Source organism: Pezoporus wallicus, unplaced genomic scaffold (assembly GCF_028554395.1).
Source record: "Pezoporus wallicus isolate ANWC-B61680 ecotype Strahan unplaced genomic scaffold, APGP_CSIRO_Pwel_v1 contig_1583, whole genome shotgun sequence".
In the NCBI taxonomy this organism is placed as follows: Eukaryota; Metazoa; Chordata; class Aves; order Psittaciformes; family Psittacidae; genus Pezoporus; species Pezoporus wallicus.
In genome coordinates this window covers 1,369,169-1,386,056 of record NW_026637266.1, presented here as the reverse complement: position 1 = coordinate 1,386,056, position 16,888 = coordinate 1,369,169, and the positions used below count along the sequence as shown (strand labels likewise).

The 16,888-nt window shown below is 41.2% G+C and overlaps 1 protein-coding gene and 1 long non-coding RNA gene across 6 annotated transcripts in view; one reads left to right on the top strand and one right to left on the bottom strand.

The window, feature by feature from the left end:
- The first annotated feature begins 7,801 nt into the window (after positions 1 to 7,801).
- Positions 7,802 to 15,957, top strand: LOC130596695 (uncharacterized). The gene is made up of 2 exons (XR_008971585.1): positions 7,802 to 10,062; positions 15,869 to 15,957. It is a non-coding gene; the product is annotated as an uncharacterized LOC130596695 (long non-coding RNA).
- Positions 12,042 to 16,888, bottom strand: part of LEF1 (lymphoid enhancer binding factor 1) — a 69,774-nt gene continuing 64,927 nt past the window's right edge. For all 5 annotated transcript variants that reach the window (XM_057404568.1, XM_057404565.1, XM_057404567.1 and 2 more), the window contains one exon: positions 12,042 to 12,678. In XM_057404568.1, the coding sequence (XP_057260551.1) occupies positions 12,599 to 12,678 (80 nt within the window). In that variant the 3' untranslated portion in view covers positions 12,042 to 12,598. The remainder of the gene's footprint in view (positions 12,679 to 16,888) is intronic.

Sequence of the window (16,888 nt, the reverse complement as noted above, 5' to 3'; positions counted from 1 at the left end):
AGTTCAGCTGAGTAGTAGCCTTCTTTTATGTTGTGTGGTTTTTTTTTATCTGCAAACTGAGTGCTTAGATAACTTTTTAAGTAAAGAATTTATGAATATTTAACTCTTAAGTTGCTTCTTCCTCCCTCCCCAGCATGTCATTCAGATTGTATATAAGAAAACTGAGGCTGACAGATGTCAATTTCCTTGCACACAATAACACAAAAATATCTAAGTAGAGAGTAAAAACTATTGGTTTATTGGATCCTGGTTTCTAATTACAGGTTTTCTGATTGAGTTGCTTGTCTTGAAAGAAGAAGATTAAAGGAACTAAATGGTCCTGTAGACATTCTCTTTCCTTTACTAAGATATTGTTAAAATGAGTTGGTTCCCTAAAATATAGTCCACTTCCTGCATTGGAGGTCTGTTTCACTTGAAGGTTCTCGGTGCCTGTAATTCAGATTAGTGTCTTTTAAGTGCTGTAGGGTGAAGTTACCTTCAGAACTCCTGTTTTATGTAGTAATTAAAAATGTGAACATTTTTTTGCTCCTGGGACTTAAAAAAAACCTATTTGTTTTTTACAAAAACATTTAGGCAGAATTAAATTGATGCTGCTCCATTTACTTGTAAGATCATACTTATTTTTAATTTGGAAACATTTAGGTTTATATCCAGGCATAGGCTATGTAATATTAAATGTGCAAAATATTTTTTACTCCTGAATGTGATGTTTTAGAAAAAGAAACTTTCTCTAAACCATTGTTTTCCTTTCAGGTTCTCTAACGGGTACAGTATTTATGTGTGTAATACCTAAACCTGAAAGAGGCATTTGTAAGTTTGGCTTGCTGGTTCAGAAGAGGCTTACTTTCCTCAGTAGCAAATAGGCCATGTGGAGGTACTTTACTGGTGGGTGGGGATGGTTTATTTTATTACCATGTGGAGTGCTGTGTGAGGATGAGCACAGGTGAGGCAAAGGGCCAAAACTTCAAATACTCTTCCTTAAATCTAGATGAGAACACACAATGGTAGTTGAATGACAGGTCATTGAATCAAGGTAAGCCTTTTCTTTTGCTCCTCAGTGAGGAAGCATGGAGGATGTAGAAGTCCTTTCTTGGGTTCAAGATCATGATGAAATTGGTCAGAAGTAGGGTGTTAAATAGTTGCTCCTGATTTGTGTAAGAACTTCTGCAGCTCTGACAGTTTAAAGATTTCTGGGAGACTTAAAGAATAAGTAATGAAATAACAGAATTGTCTGTCTCCATCTTTCCCTCAGTAAACATTATTTCCCAGCCCTTGCTATGCCTGTGACTTGATGTGGAGGTACATGAGGCACCTTCCACTGCATGTAGTGTTGATGAGTGAAGGGGAATCTTCTGCTAGTTAGTACCTCAGACTGTGACATGGTACGTTAGACCTACTCTCACCAGTCAGCTCCTCCTGAATTGTTATTAACAAGGAAAAGGATTATGGAGGCAAAAAATAAAAGAGGAATAGAAGAGAAAGGAGGAAGGGTGTTTGATTTCCGTCACTATCTACTTTTAAAACCTTCAGCCTTTGTTTTCCTTTTTGTCAGCAGGCCTCACAGATTTAGAGCATTTGCCCCACTTCAGTCAAAGCTTTGAGCTGTATGCTTGGCACAGCTTGAGGGGAGCTTGACAGCCAGCAGCTGAGGAGTCGGATGTGAGCCCAGCTACTGCAGCTGGGAAGATGGCTCCAGATTCAGCATCTGGGTCATTTCATCTGCCAAACATGCTCCATCTATGGTCTTCCTTGCTGCTGATGTGGCTGGGGAGAAGATGGGAGCACGGCAAACCCTACTAGAGGGAGATGAAAGCAGAATCTTAACTGGACTGGAGGAGGATGCTCTGCATGAGTGGTGTATGGAGTATAAAGTGTAAGAGGTGGCAGTAAGGTTTGATCTGAAGAGGAACTGTGTAGAAGTTGAAAGTCAGCTTTGCTCTAACAAATGAAGTATTTCCTATTAATGGCACTGAGCACAAGAATACTTGTATGTGGGTCAGTAGTAACAGTTGCCTGTTTATTGAGTGCAGATGTCCTAAAGTTCTGAACCTGCATCTGTGTTTGCAAATCATTGATTTTTTTCCAGTATATTATTGTAGATTAATTTTCTTAGAAGATAGATACCAACTTGCAATATGGATTTGAATCTGGAATGGAAAATGCAGTTTATTGCTTCCTCCTTCCTTCTTCATGGAGACTTACAGAATATCTCCTTGGTAGGAATTTAGTTGGGAAAACAGGATTGCCAAAGAATTTTAATGTATTTCAGTTGTCTGTTGATGAAATCTAGCCCCTGGAAATGAGTAGCTACCTTGGAGTGAATGGTCCAGCTCTGTCCAGATGGGAGTTTTGTGAACCTATGCTTTGTTTTACACAGCAGGAAGGAAGGGTTGAGTGAGCGACTGCATAAAACAACTTGTTTCTTCTGTCCTACACAAGTTGTATTTTCCCCCCAAGACTTCTGACCAAAGGGTTTTGAAGTGACAATGTAAACGTCCCTCTAAACCCAATTGTTATATAAACGGCAGGCTATTGACAAGGCAGGAGTTAGTACAACATCTAGCATGGGCTCTTCAGAGTCATGAGATCCAGTGCTACAAGCCCAGTGCTCCAGCAGTGAATCAGGCTTCTGAAAAGCATCATAGTGACTTCAAAATGAGATTCAGACTTTTGGTTTTGTTTTGTTAATGCCATATTTGGTGGTTCTTCTCCTAATGTTTGTTCTGTGGTTAAGGCTTTTATCACACTTTCAGGTATTTCTGAAACCTTTGAGGCTTGTCAATCTCTTTTGTAGATCCTCTTACTATAAATTAAAGAAGGTTTATCAGGCTGGAGAAGAAAACAAGAAAAAAACAAGAAACTTTCTAAGTGTAGCAAAATGTGATTGGTAAAATCTGTACTTATTAGAAAGAGAAAGGCATCTGAAAAAGATGTGTTTCCAGATTGCCTCCCCAAAAGAGGAAGAATATCAACCATGAGGACATGAAACGTGCTGTTTCTGCTGATACTGACTTATTTTACTTCATGAAAAATTCTTTTCCTTGCCAAGAGATAGAACTTCTGTGAAAGTACAGATGCTTGCTGTTCTCTAGTGAATTCTTTTTGAAAGCATCCAGTGTGTAGCATCACGGGATACAAAATGTTTTCCATATCTCAGAGTATTGCTCTTCAAGCCTGTGTCCATTTTAATATATATATATGATGGTTATTGCAAATGTTCAGACTATGAACTTTTAAGTTATTAACACATAATTGCCAAAGATTGGTGCATGTTTGTTATTCTTATATCTAGAGAAAGCCATTTTACAGTACCAAGTGGCTGCTTTTGTAGTTTGTAGTTCCCAACTTTCCCTGAAAATTTACTGCTGACAGTTTTGAAGTTAATTTTTTCAAGAGAGGCAAGAGTCTTCTTGTGCCTGTAGCTACAGTGCTATATTCTTATTTTTCTAACTAGTACCACAGCAGTGACCCATATCTCAGGTTTTTTATTCACTACACTTATGCAACTTCATAAGCAATTATAAAACTGTCCTGAATGATGCCTATTTCCCTGTGCTTTCTGGAAGAGCTGAGACCAGGAGCAAAAGCAGATGCTGTGATTATTTTCAGAGCTAGATCTTTTCATGTTATATCTTCCTTCAGCAGCTTTTCCTATTGTTCACAGCCAAAGGGAAGTGCTTCTGCTGAATTCTGTTAGAGAGGGGTTAAGTAGAGGCGCAACCTGGTAATTTTAAAGATGATTTGTAGAATGACCTGTCTTGAATTTTATGATCTTCTCGAAAGTTCACATGAAAACTGGAATCCCTTTTTATGTACCATTTGCTATCCAGTATACTTTTGCATTTATAAATGCAGTGCTACGCAGAGTCCTAAGTTAAATGTGTATGATCACAGAACAGTATGTAATGAGGTCTGGGGTTGTTACTGATAATATATTAATCAGATTTAGGTTTGTGTGCCCATGGAGCAGATTTACACTTGTTCACTCTTCTATTCCCTTAGAGGTTTTCTATTTGGTTTTCTGTAAATTGCAAATAACTTGCAGCAGTGCATTCTTTGCAGAGAAACCAGCACCATAAAGCTCTAATGCTGGCTGGATGTTTTGGTTGCTTCTGGGGTAGGAATAATACAAAGCACTAAACCTAGTTATTAAAGGAGCTGTTTCTTTTGTCATGTGGTGGCATGAGGCATCAAAATGAGGCATAAGGCCAAGTTTTGTTTCCAGCCTTGGGTCAGATGCTGTAAGTTGGCCAGGGCATAGGAGGATATTTTAGCACAAGGCTTTTTCTTGGCGGGCACTAAGGAACTTGTCGCTTACTTTGGCTGTTTCATGCTGCCAGATAACAGGATTTTTTCCTAGCCTGTTCACTGCTGCTTTGCTTGGTGCATCTCAGTCCTGCCTGGTAACAACTTATTCTATTCTGGTCCTGTTTCTCTGCCAGCAACCACTTCTAGGGTGGTTTTCTGTAAATGGACAAACCCTTACAGTACTCACTAGTTAAAGAATGCAAAATTTTTGTCATTAGTAACCTAAAGCCCCCATTTGGAGTCTTGGCTTCAGGAACAAAAATCTTGTGGATTAACCACTTTCACCAGTGAGAAGCTTTCTGATGAGCCGTGGGAAGAAGCGTATGCTTGGTGGTAGGTCTGCAGTAAACAGCTGGAATTTACATGTGGTGAATTTAGCACCAAATAAAATTCATCTTTTTTTTTTTTTCTTAATTATCCTTGCATACTCAAATAGATCTATTAAACATTTGTGCAACAGGAATTGATAAAACCACACATTTACAATATGTGGGTTTTGATTACAGACTGAGATTTCCCTGCTCTGGTGGTAGCAGGGCCTGCATACTTAAAATAATGGTCTATGATCTGATGAAGGAACCACTCTAATCACTGACTCCTCAGCATGCAGTGATGCCCTGAGCTGGATTGGAGTACTGCAGCCACTGGAAGCCCTCACTTCAATTCTGAATCTTAACTACTTCGCGTTAACTTGAGACACGCTGGTTTGAATCCAGCAAAGCTGGCAAGCGTAAGTAGGTATAAGATACACAGCGTTTATATTTCACAGGCCTTTTTAGCTGTAGGTTTTCCTCTATAAAGAGGTTGTAAAAGGTAAAATGTTTCTGACAACTGCTTGAAGTCCTTATTTCTCTGAAGACTACAAGAGGGCTAGTGGGTTCCTTACAGCTGATGTAGCAATTTGTCTTTGCAATTTAGGCTGAGATTTCTAAAAGCCTTTGTTTCAGTTGGAAGCCTGGTGATGTTTTGCAGGATGTCTAATCAGGTGAGGTATCTCATCTTCCAGTGATTTCTTTTCGGCACTAAAATGCCTCTCAAGTAGTATTAATGGAAGAGTGTGATTTTGGAGGTCCTAGTTTTATTAAATCTTGAACTTCATTTGCCAAAGAGTGGGAAATGTTAGAAGAGAACTGGTGTGGATTTTAATGACAACTTCTCCCACCCCCCATTCAGTTCCTGAGAGCATGCGAAAGCAAGCACCAGTTTTCAGCCTTTCCCTCTTATGTTTGCTGTTTATCTACTTGAACAGAATCAGTTGCAAGACAAAACTTTGCTCATGCTGCTGATTAGTAATTTCAGACAGTAGCAATCAGACTATGCTTCTGTCAGGAAAAAAGTACTGCCTCCTGATTCTTCACACTCCTGCTTCACTTTCGTTTGAGCCAAAGGGTTATCACAACTGTTTGTAGATTGATTTCTGGGTGCTATCATGACATTAGTGTCAAAGAACTAGCAGTGGAAGTTGGGCACCCAAATAATGTGTTATGTGCCTGAAAAACTTGTTTGAGTCGTCTAAGGAATGAGTGTGGGTGAAGTGGGCTACAGGGAAATACTTCATTGAAAGAGCTGATTTGAATGAGGCTGTGGATTCTAAACCCATTCAGGGTGCTTTTAGGAGACCGGCAGTGTCTGTGAAGAGTGAGATCTATGATAAGCATTTTAATAGCTTGCTTTATAGAGTAGGAGACAGAAGATACTTGGTGAAATTAATTTCTTCAGTATTAGATGAGGTTTTTAAAGTGGTAAATTTTTATTTTAAAAAGGAGAGAGAATATGGGAGGGGGAGGGAAAGATGCTGTTAATTTCACATAAGTGGTTTTCCTGATACAATCTTTTTTATTTCTTTAAACAAAAGCATCAATTGGAACTAAGGAAGAAGCCTTTCTTAAAGACTTGGCATTTTATTTTTGGCTAGGACTGAAAGCTATTGTTGCCTAACTTGATGCTAAACTGGCAAATCTATGAACTGAAGCCAGTATTGTTACTTGGATCTAAATTTGTAAGGACATTTGGTTGTCTTAGAATAAAAGATGAGCATATAAGTTTACCTCAAGGGCAGAGTTATCCTCTAAAGATTATTTGCATAGGCTTAGAGCTGAAAATGTTGCTTAGCCTATTGACATGTGACGTTTAAAGTAGCAAGTTGATGGAAGGGAAGAATAATAGCAAATAGTGATGAATATGTCAAATGATCATACAGTAGGCACAATCTTCACCCAAAGGCTGTTTTTTGGCAAAAGGCAGAGCTTTTCTACGATAGCAGCTAACATTACAAGGAGGGAAGTTTCCAATAAGGGCTGTGATTCTTGAAAAATGGCTTTTATTATGTTTTTAGGGAATGAACAGTTTGAGTGTCAGATAAGACTGGGCTTAACTATGGCTAGTATCAGTTTGACTTAGAATGTCATTTTAATTCCTGTTATGCGTAGTGCAAGCCCACAGGCACCTAGCTCAAATTACAACTTATTTATATTGAAATTGGGAATTAAAATCTAAAAAGCAATCTAAATGGATAAATCAGTCTAAACAAAAGCAGTGCCCTTACAGCAGGTTATTCAGATTTAAGTATAGCAGTTTGCTAATGCTTGCTTGCCCACAAAGCTTGCTTTCTTTTAACTAATATTCCATGTATATTTTTGGCTACTGGTAGGGAGAGACACTTTTTCTGCCTTCTGCAGGGAAGGAAGTTTTTTTGGAGAAGCTGCTGCATCTGCTGAGGACTAGAGAGAGAAGTAACAAAGTTTGGTGTTGTACATGGCAGCTGGAAATCCAGCATGTGTTAGATACCTTTGAATAGAACTGATTTCAAGATAGGAGTTAGCAAGAATCCTTCAACCCCAATTAATGTATACTCTGAAGAACTTTGCAGGCTTTAGGCCATAGTCAAAATCTTCCTTGTAAAGTCTCAATTTTCAAACAGTGATTAAAACCACTCATTCTTAAATTTGTTGAGGGACTTTAGATTAAGGTGTTCTGCTTGTGAGTTGTTTCAGGACATTGTATGAAGAGTTTGAGCTAGCAGGTTTCAATGGGAAACAGTGGCATGTTTGGAAATACTATTAGTGCCTATCTAATTTAGGATTGAGTGGAGAGGAAGAAGTTGCTGCCGGTGATGTTAGTCATGACAAAACATTGCACATAAGAGTAAGATGGAAACATATTTCAAGGTAGCATAAACAGCAACTAGATATTAAGAATCTTGTCCATCTTAGGCTTTGAAACTTCATCTCAGTCAAGGGATATAGCCGCTGCCGTTTCTAGTGTGTGTTGTCTCTTCTGTTACCCAGCACTGCATTGTCACAGGCAGGTGCTGAGAACTAACTCTTATATAGCATTTTCTTTGTCAAGATCAGAGTCCATTTTTCTGTGGCTTATTCTCTGTGTCTTAAAAGAAGACACAGAGATGGTCCTACCTCGGCCTAATTGATATCCTGCAGGATTTTTCAGCCACTTAGCTGTAGGAAATTCATCCAAATTCAGACAGTTGCTCTCCAAGCATCTTGACCACCATTAAATTGTGGAGTATCTTATTCTATTCTGCTGGAGATTTTATTTTGTTGTAGCTACCTTTCTCAGCAGTGAACAGGACAGACCAGTTCTTGGGTGAATTGCTCTTGTGGTTTGAGGCAGATGGAAATTTTACTCCTAGCTCTGCTGGTTCATGTGTATCCCAGACCAGGTAAGAAAGTGACTATTACCCCAGCCAAGCACATGTTGCTTCTGTGGCTCAGTGAAGTCGTTGCAGGAGGAGTGTGCCACCCAGAGAGAACACATCATTAAAAGCACATGGCCTAAGGGTATGAGTATCTGAAAGGATGGGGACCAGACTTTCAGGCCTTGCTTTGACCTGGCTGAAAGCTGGTGGTTTAGAGGTTCACTTCGCATATTTCTGGCAGACATGTCCCTTTTCCTGGGGCAGCAGATGCTTGTTTGCTTGCTTGCTTTCTAAAGCTGATCTGTGTATGTGTGAGGAGATTCACAGGATAAATTTAATACATTAATCCAGAGGCTCTCTCCCTAGCCTGTTATGTGGAAAAATGAATGTGCTGGAGCACACTGTCTAGTTTCATCTTGGAAGCATCGTTTTGGCTTTATCTCAGAACTTCTGTGTTTACAGCAGACCATTTCCCTATTAGAGCTGCTCTCCTTTTGGCTAACTTCTTAGCCCAGTAGTTTTGTTACTGACCTGACTTAAGAAATGTGTTCATAGCTGACAGGCTTCTGGCTATTTGTGGAGACACTTCTTTCCCCCCTTCTTTCCTGCTTTGTATTAGGTCCTTATGCTGGAGAAGAGGCTTCCTGGCTTTTAGCCCCCTTGTGAATGCAAGGGAACAAACTGCAGTTGTGTTACTGGAGAGGTTAGTGGGCATTTCTTAGTCTCTGCAGTGTCCTTCATTTTCTGCTGGCTTGCTTTAGCCTAATTAGCCACCATGAAGATCAGTTGGAGCAGGAGGCCATCAGGAAATGGAATGATTGCTTCAAAGCCTTGTGCACTGTAGCAGTTTCAAAGGAGTGCAGAAAACTGACGCTCCAGATTCTGCTGTCCTACAGCCTGGAGCAAGGATTGGGTCCTTAAGGTCCCACATTTGCTGCAAATTGACCTAACCACTGAGATATCACTTGTGCAACTAATCTACTGCCTTTTCTACTGGGTAAGACAAAGTGGAAGCTACAACAGAAGATAATTCTCTAGAGCTGGTGAGTCCCTATAAGCACAACTAGTGAATCTGTCATCACCTGCGGTGTAAAGAAGCCAAAGTTAGCCTGAAGCATTGTTCTTTTATGTAACAGAGGGGAAATGGCTCTGGTCCAGTTGGTCCAGAAGCCTGAGGAGCCAGACCATCCTGTGATGTTGGCCTGATTAGCTGTAAATAATCCGGGCTCAACTGCCCTGTTCTGTGTCTTTGCCCTTTGCTGTTTTCTCACTGAGGGGAGGGGGAAGGTTTTCTAGCTACAAGGCTAGGAGATCCTGTGTTTATGAATGGGACTACCTGTACTGTGAACTGGTTCTGGTGCATGCAAGGAATGAAGCATGGAGAGAGAGAGTGGGTTTATAAATGCTTGTACAGAAGCGTCTGGATAATTAACTATTAAGTAGGAGCATTTAAATCCTTAAAGACATTTTCTGTGGGAAATACAGGCACACAAGAGATGTGGTTTGATGCTGACTTCTACCTAAATTGCACATCAGGAATTGAGGTGTCATTTTGAGTCTGACCTGGAATAATTTATTCCATATCACAAGGATTTAAACCTAGTCTTCCTGCCAGGATAACACCATCATCACTAGGCCATTTTTACCAGCTCATCCGTTTCCACTGACAAGCTGGTGTGCTACAATTGAGGGCCCAGGTCAATTTGCTCTTTTGGTCCTGCAGGAACAAATGCCAGTTAGCAGTGGGGGGCAGGAGCGGACACCAGCCCGAGTCACAGAGGGTATTCCAGGATAGCATGGTCACTCTTTCAGGTGCTCTCATGGGAGCATCCTAAGCCTTGCATATTACCCTTTCCCACAGTTGCTGTATGTGAAAGGTCTTTGATCTATGAATGAGCCCAACACATGGTGCTTGCTCACTGTATGTTAACAGCAGAGATGTTATTTTTGGCTCTTGAATTCTTTTTCTCCTTGACTATTAGAGCTGAAAGACCTTTCGTCCTTAAGACAGGCAGCTGTTCACTACATAGTGTGTTTGGGACAACGTGCTACAGAATGCCGACACCTCTATTGGGAGCAATTTTTTTTTTGCAAAATGGGTAAGCGGCTTTTTAAATTGCCATTAAAAAAATCTAAATAAAGTAGTCGTGTTTAAGTTTTAAAAAGAACTGGTATCTTTGGAACATTTAATTTAGAGAACTCACTGCAGTAATACTTGATTTAGAACAATTACTGCACTAAAGTACTTGCTTTTTTTCCTTTCAAAAACAAAACCAAACCCCAAACTGAAAACCAAACAGGTTTCCAGCAAAGGCTGGGGTAAATGACTGGAATGGAAATGTAGCCAAGTCTTGCAAAACTCCAGTATACAATTGCTGTTCTCTGAGAGGCCTCTTCTCCTGCCATCTGAGTGCATTCCCTTGTCTGGTCACTTGTTTTGCTTTTTTTTAACAGAATCACTAGTTGCTAGAAATAAATATTGCAAGAACTAATATGCTGGTTACATTCTTACAGCTGGGGTTGTATGCAGTGCATGCTGTTTTGAGAGGAAGCTGTTTTATAACATTTTTAATTATGATGTTTCTTATGCAACAGAGTTTAAGGATCAGGTGTAAACAATCTAATCACAAAGCTTCCCTGTGCTGTAACTCACCTATGTCGTTTCTTGTAGCTCAAGCTTGACTCCACTCTCACACCTAACAAGATTCAGGAGCTAGAATACAAAGTATGCTGATTCAATGTGCAGTTCATAATGTTTATTTTGCAGTGCTGCTCACAAACCATTGGAGGAATTTATCTATGGCTGCACTGTTTTTTTTTTTTAACTCTTTTTAGTAGGGGTCAGGCATCTGTGTCTGGTTTCAGAGCTGTGGAATTCCAGTCCCTGAACAAAACAGGAAAGGTGTCAGAAAGGTTGCTGGTAGCATTTGGGGCTTGAAAGACTCAAAAGCCTGCATTTTCAGTTTTGAAGCGTGCAGAGGAGCTGCTTACTATTGCAGGAATGTCTCACAGGCACCACTGGCAGTGGGGCAGACCATGCCAACTCTGGATCTGACACTGTGAAATGAGGCCCTCTGCAGCCAGTTCCAGTTCCCCGACTGCAAGATAATTTATGCAGCCAACTGTAGGCTCCTACCCCTTGTGTGGGAATGGACTGCAGCCAGAAAGGAGGGAATCCATATTCCAAATCATCATCTTAGAACCGCTGCTGCGTTCACTAAGGCTTTAGTAGGAAACTGGATAGAGGAAGAGATCATCAGCCCTGGTACTTCCCACTTGGACCAAATCTACCTGAGAAGCATAAGGGAGCACTGAGTCTGCCCATTTCTTACTCCTGGTATGAAAATAAGAGACTTCTGCTCTTTTTAGGAAGAAAAAGTCATTTTCCAGGACGACCTTACTTCAGGTGAGCAAACAGCCAAACACACATTGCATTTCCTACAGGGGAACACTGATCCAAAAGTCTTCAGCTTTAGAAGTGACTGTGCCTTCCTGTCCTCACCTCTACCTTTGTGGGATGCCGGTGCAAGCCACTCTCATTTATGTTAAGCCAGGCAATTGACTTCAGTTTTATTACAAAGCTTTTATTAAAAAACAAATGCTCAGCACATTAACTCAAACTGGAATGACAAAAAAAAAAAAAAAAGGTTGACAGTATTTTTGGCAAAGGCTGTGCCTTACTATTTTAAAAAATGGGTACATCAATGCTCATTTCAACAACTGGCATAAAATCCCACTAACAGGCTAACAAAAACATACAAATACAGAACGATTGAAGTAATAATTCAAGTGCTGGGCTTTTTACAAGGAGAAGGGGAATGGGTGAGAAGGAGAACTCACTGCAGTCAGATTTGCTGGATGTATTGCTTATGTTTACAAAGTAGATGATGCAAGACTAACATGTCTACTGACCAGCGGAGTGTTGTTACATTTATTTAGTTCTATAGGACACTGCATTATATAGACTGAGAAGAGGCCGCTATTTGTTACAAATAGTTTAACAAAAAGCCACCTTTTTTTTTTTTTTATACAGTTTTTCCTCTGGCAGAAAAAAAAAACCCAAACAAAAAAGAAAACAAAAAAAAGAAAACCTCCTTTTATTTAAAAAGTATTTCAGATTTCTGACACTTGTTTAAAAGCTCATACCTAGTAAAATATACACCAAAGAAATTACAAACTAAAAGTTAAAATATAAAAGCATTCAAGTTTCTTAAAAAAAGCTAAAACCAAAATTGATCCTGTCGCACCATTAAATAAAAAGAAGGTTGAGTGTGTCATCCTGGTCCAGGCAAAATTCCATTCCTCGATGTGCTGTATGGGGCAGCTGTGGTCTACATTACTGTTTTGGCTGAAGCAGGCAGACAGCCATGCTACTTTGTTTGCTGACTTGATTTGGACACAGATGAGATGGGGCTTAAGAGTGCAAGGCAGAGGTGGAGCAAAGACAAAAGCTGCTCTGCTGACCCAGGAGCTCATTTTGCTCTATTTATATCAGGGCTGGACCTCGTGATAGTGAAGGATTTTGGCAGTGATTGTCTTTATGATTCAGTGTCTCTAGCAGTGACATCAGGGTGAATGACATCCTAGACAGACTCCTTGGGGGTGGTCTGTGTGGATGAAGGACACACCTAGGGTTTAACAAGCTTCCATCTCCAGAAGGGGTCCTGGTGTCGCCGCCTTTGCTTTGCAAGTTGAGAAAGCATTTCTTTTCCCACCTACAGGGAAGCGGGGAGGGGGAGGAAGAGAGAGATAAAGAATATATGAAGTTTTTCTGTTTAAATCCTTCAAACCGGCTGTAACTCTGTGACACAACTGTATTAGTGGAATGTGCGTCTGCAATGGGAGAGTATTGCTACATGCTCTTGCTTGAAGTCTGAAAGAATATTTGTGTAATTGTAAATAGATATCCACACCAACTAGAAAGCTGGGGTTTAAGCTGTTTAGACATCCAGCATACTGCAGAATAAATTCCCTTTTGTAGTGGAGTTAATTTGTCTACAACACGTGACCCAGATATCTGTTACAAAACTAGACATCCTCAGGCCTTGCAGGCCTTGATACCACAGCGGTTGAGGTCAATTGAACTACTTCAGAGCTTCAAGCTCTGCTCCCTGAGGAAATGCTGTCTTCTGTAAGCAGCTGGTTAGAGGAATGTGGTGGGTGAGGCTTATGTGAGCACTGACCCTAACATGTGTCCCCACAACTGGGGAGGAGTCTTTCTGCTCCTCAGTGGGGTAGGGAACATCTCCCAGTTGCGTAACAGCCATGGGTCTCTTACCTAGCAGTAAAGTTCACTAGCATCTTGGAAGGTTTTATGTTGTTACAGCATATGAAAAGGTCAACAGGGCAAGCCTAATAGGTATTGCTCATCCAGAGAGGAACAGTTCTTCATCACTAGGTCTGTGGATTACATCAGCTGACTTGCACAATTGCTAACTCAACCATCACCCCTGCCCTTCTGACCCAGACAACTGGGTTATAACAGGGACTCCACCCAAGGCTGTCTGATGAGTCAGGTGGCTTTCCACGGACAGACACATGCTCTCCAGTAATGGTCTCAGGATTATTGGTATCTCAAGAAATCTACGTTAACCTCTAGGCCTCCGTGTAGTACTCAGCTGCCAAACAAGTAGAAGGTTCAATGAGCAGAGCTTTTGCGAATGACCCAAACTAGCACAAGAATGTAGTCTAGTGGGGAAGGTGAGTGAATTTTCACCAGAAGAAACACAAAATGCTTTGTCGCACAAAGACACGCTGCCAGCACCCCGAATCACACAAGGCAAGACAGAACAAGTTTATGAAGAAATGGTTTAAACCACGAGTCAAACTTCTGTTAGACTAATAGACTGCGTGAGCTTGTAAGAGCCCCAAGCAGAATTAATCAGCAAATACTACAGCAGCAGTATTTAAACCAGCACCATTTATAACTGGGCACCCACCTCCCATCTGCAGCAGCTCCTGTGCAAGAGTGTAACCAGTTTACTGGTTGAGTACAGCTCCTGAATAAGAAGTTACACAGGCTAATCTACTCGAGGACAGAAAGTCTCCAAACTGATTCTGGACCCTTTGATTTTAGTGAGCACAAGCTGAGGCCCCAAAATCTTACTAAATAAGTTGACTCCTCATCAGAGGCCACCCACATGACTATTGTTTTAGTGGAAATCTAAGGACATTGAAGAGGTTTGGCTGCAGATTGAGTGGAAGGAACAAGTACAAATTCATATATATAGCTTTAATTTGAAGGACACTCTTCCCTCCCCCAAATGCCACCATCCCTGATACATAATGAATAATTTTCACCTGCTGCTGGTAGCCACAGAAAAACATTTAAAGCCACTGTGGCCTCTTAAACATCACAGCTGAAAGTCCACTGGCAAACCAGTGGTTTCAACAGAGGTGGTCTGTATTGACTAATTCAGTTCCTATTTCCTCATAAAACCGGCCCAAGTCCCAACTAAAAAAAGCCTTCTGAGCTTCCTGTCTTTTTTTTTTTTTTACTTTCCATAAAGTAGCACAGTGCTCCGTAACACGTGTGGATCAAAGAGCTGTGACGGGCTCTACCTTTCCAAGGAGCACGAAAGAGAGGCCAAGCAAACAGCAGAGGAACACTGGGGAGAGCACCCTGCAGCTTTATATTTATTCTGTGCCTTTTCATCCCAGATTTTCAAAGGTTTGGTCCAGGTTGCTCTTCCTGGGAAGGTTTTCCTCTCAGTCTTACATGAAAACATTCAGCTTCCTGTTGAGGAATGGCCTTGAGGCGCCAGGCCAGTAGTTCACAGCAGTCTGATACAAGCGATGTGATTCAGACCTACTCCCCATTAGCAGCCAGGAATGTCTACTTCACTGAAGGAAATGAAATGCTCTTCTGTTGAGATGGTTCCCTGCCTCCTCCCCCCTTCCCTTACCAGCAAGCTGTCTTTGAAGTCAGGAGGTTAAAACAACGACCGTGGCCTTGCTCTGGCCCTCAGCTTTTCAAGCAGCAGCCATCACTTGTTTCTCAATCCAAAGGCAGCTTTTGCAGCGCTTGCCTCCTTTCCGTAGCCCCTCTTGGTGCTTGATTATGCCTTCTCCAATAGAGCCTGCAGATACTACTGGAATTCTGTGAGGGGACAGGCACAGTGAAGCCCCAAATACTTTTATTTCTAAGTGAGTACTGCAGTACAGCAAATTACACAGTAGCTATACTGAAAACAGCATCTAGAACCCAGCCTTTCCCCAGCTGCACATTAAGGCTGCACACTGGAAATTGCTTCTACTGCTGATAAACCAAATAATACCTAAAAAATACGAATGATGATGGTGTTGCCTTACAGATATAAACCAGGTCAAATCGGGATTCTTTTCAAGAAACCACAGGCATGTGCTAAGGAGACTGAAGACTTCCCACATCTAAGGCTTCACTGGGGGGCTGTAGCTGAAGTCTGGCCAAGCAAGGCATGCCCTAGCAAAGCCCAATCCACAAGTGAAGTCGGCACAATCAAAGACTGCAATTACAGCTCCCTGGCTGTGGTTAGGCTTCAAAGAAAGTGCTGCAAGTCACATTTTACATATGTGAAGTCTTGAGCCTGAGCCACAATAGGAGGCACTGTCTGTGCCATTTGCAGTGTACATCTGACTGCAGGAGGAAAGGGGGGGGGGGGGAAGCATACCTCGAGAAACAAATAAAATTCAATAATTCAGTGTAAAAAAGAAAAGCTTTAGTACTGAAGTGATAAAACTGTATTTTGGGAATCACTACAGTAAAAAACAACCCTCCTAAGAAGTCTGGGCTCAACGGCTGAGGGCAAGAGCATCAAAGGGGGATAAGAAGTCCTCCCCACATTTGGGAAGGAGATGGATTGAAGGGTGGGTCCACAAGGGCCTTGTACTCCTCCTCTAGTCTTTAACTCATCTCCCTTTTTCTAGAACAAGGGAGAGGATTATGCAGCTTCATCCAGGTCATGCTATTTGGAAGAAGTTATGGAAGAAAGTCAAGAGCATCTGGGTTGGTACAGTAGTAAGTACAGAGTAAAAGAGATAGATAATCCTTCACAGGAAGCAAGAGAAAGTAAAAAAAAGGCTACATATAGTAATGGCAGGTTTATGTATTTATTTTTTTTTAAAGTCAGTCTCCAAACCTGTTTTTTAATCCAGATACTTCAAACAAGCGGCAAATTCAGGGACCCAGTAGCTGAAACTCATTTTCTTTTGAAGTCCATAACGAACATGTTCAACTTACTGCCAGGGTTTATCCAATATTCCAGAAACTTGGGTAGCAAAACCAGGTCATTATTTATCAGGAAAGTTCACACAGTTTGTGAAGCCCCTTTGTATTTTCTTTAGCAGCAGAGCTGGAGAGAGTTTCAGGTGCAAGCAGATAGATGCTGGCACTGCAGTCTGCTCCTCTTCCTGCCCAGCTGTGCCATGGTTTGTGGGGTTAGCCTAAACCAGATCCTTGAAATGTCCTGGGCAAACAAAAACAAACACTCCACAACCTTTGTTGCTTCTAAACAAAAAACTACCTCCCAACAAAACCCCAGTCATTTTAGTAATCCGATTTGCTGCAGGGTCCAGCAAGCTTTTAGAGCACATGGATGAGAGATGTACGGGAAACAGGAAAAAGCCCGAGCTGGATACCAGCAGGCAGCAGAAGAAACCTTTTAAGCTGCCTTTGTTGCCAAAGAAATTAGATGAAATTGTACCCTAACACTGTAACAGATACTGTCATATTGAACCCATGGCAGTAGTAAGTTTTTCTTGGTTTTCTTGGTTTCCCTCCCCTCCCTTGCTACTGTTAGCCTCAGCCCATTGCTAGTAACTGTGAATGGAGACTCAAGTAACACTATCCACTAGTGTTTTAGTAACTACCCCTGAAAATACCTCTCCATTGATGCGTGGAGTCTGGAGTCCTAAATTATGACCTCTTAGTTTGGCCTAAGCTTGATG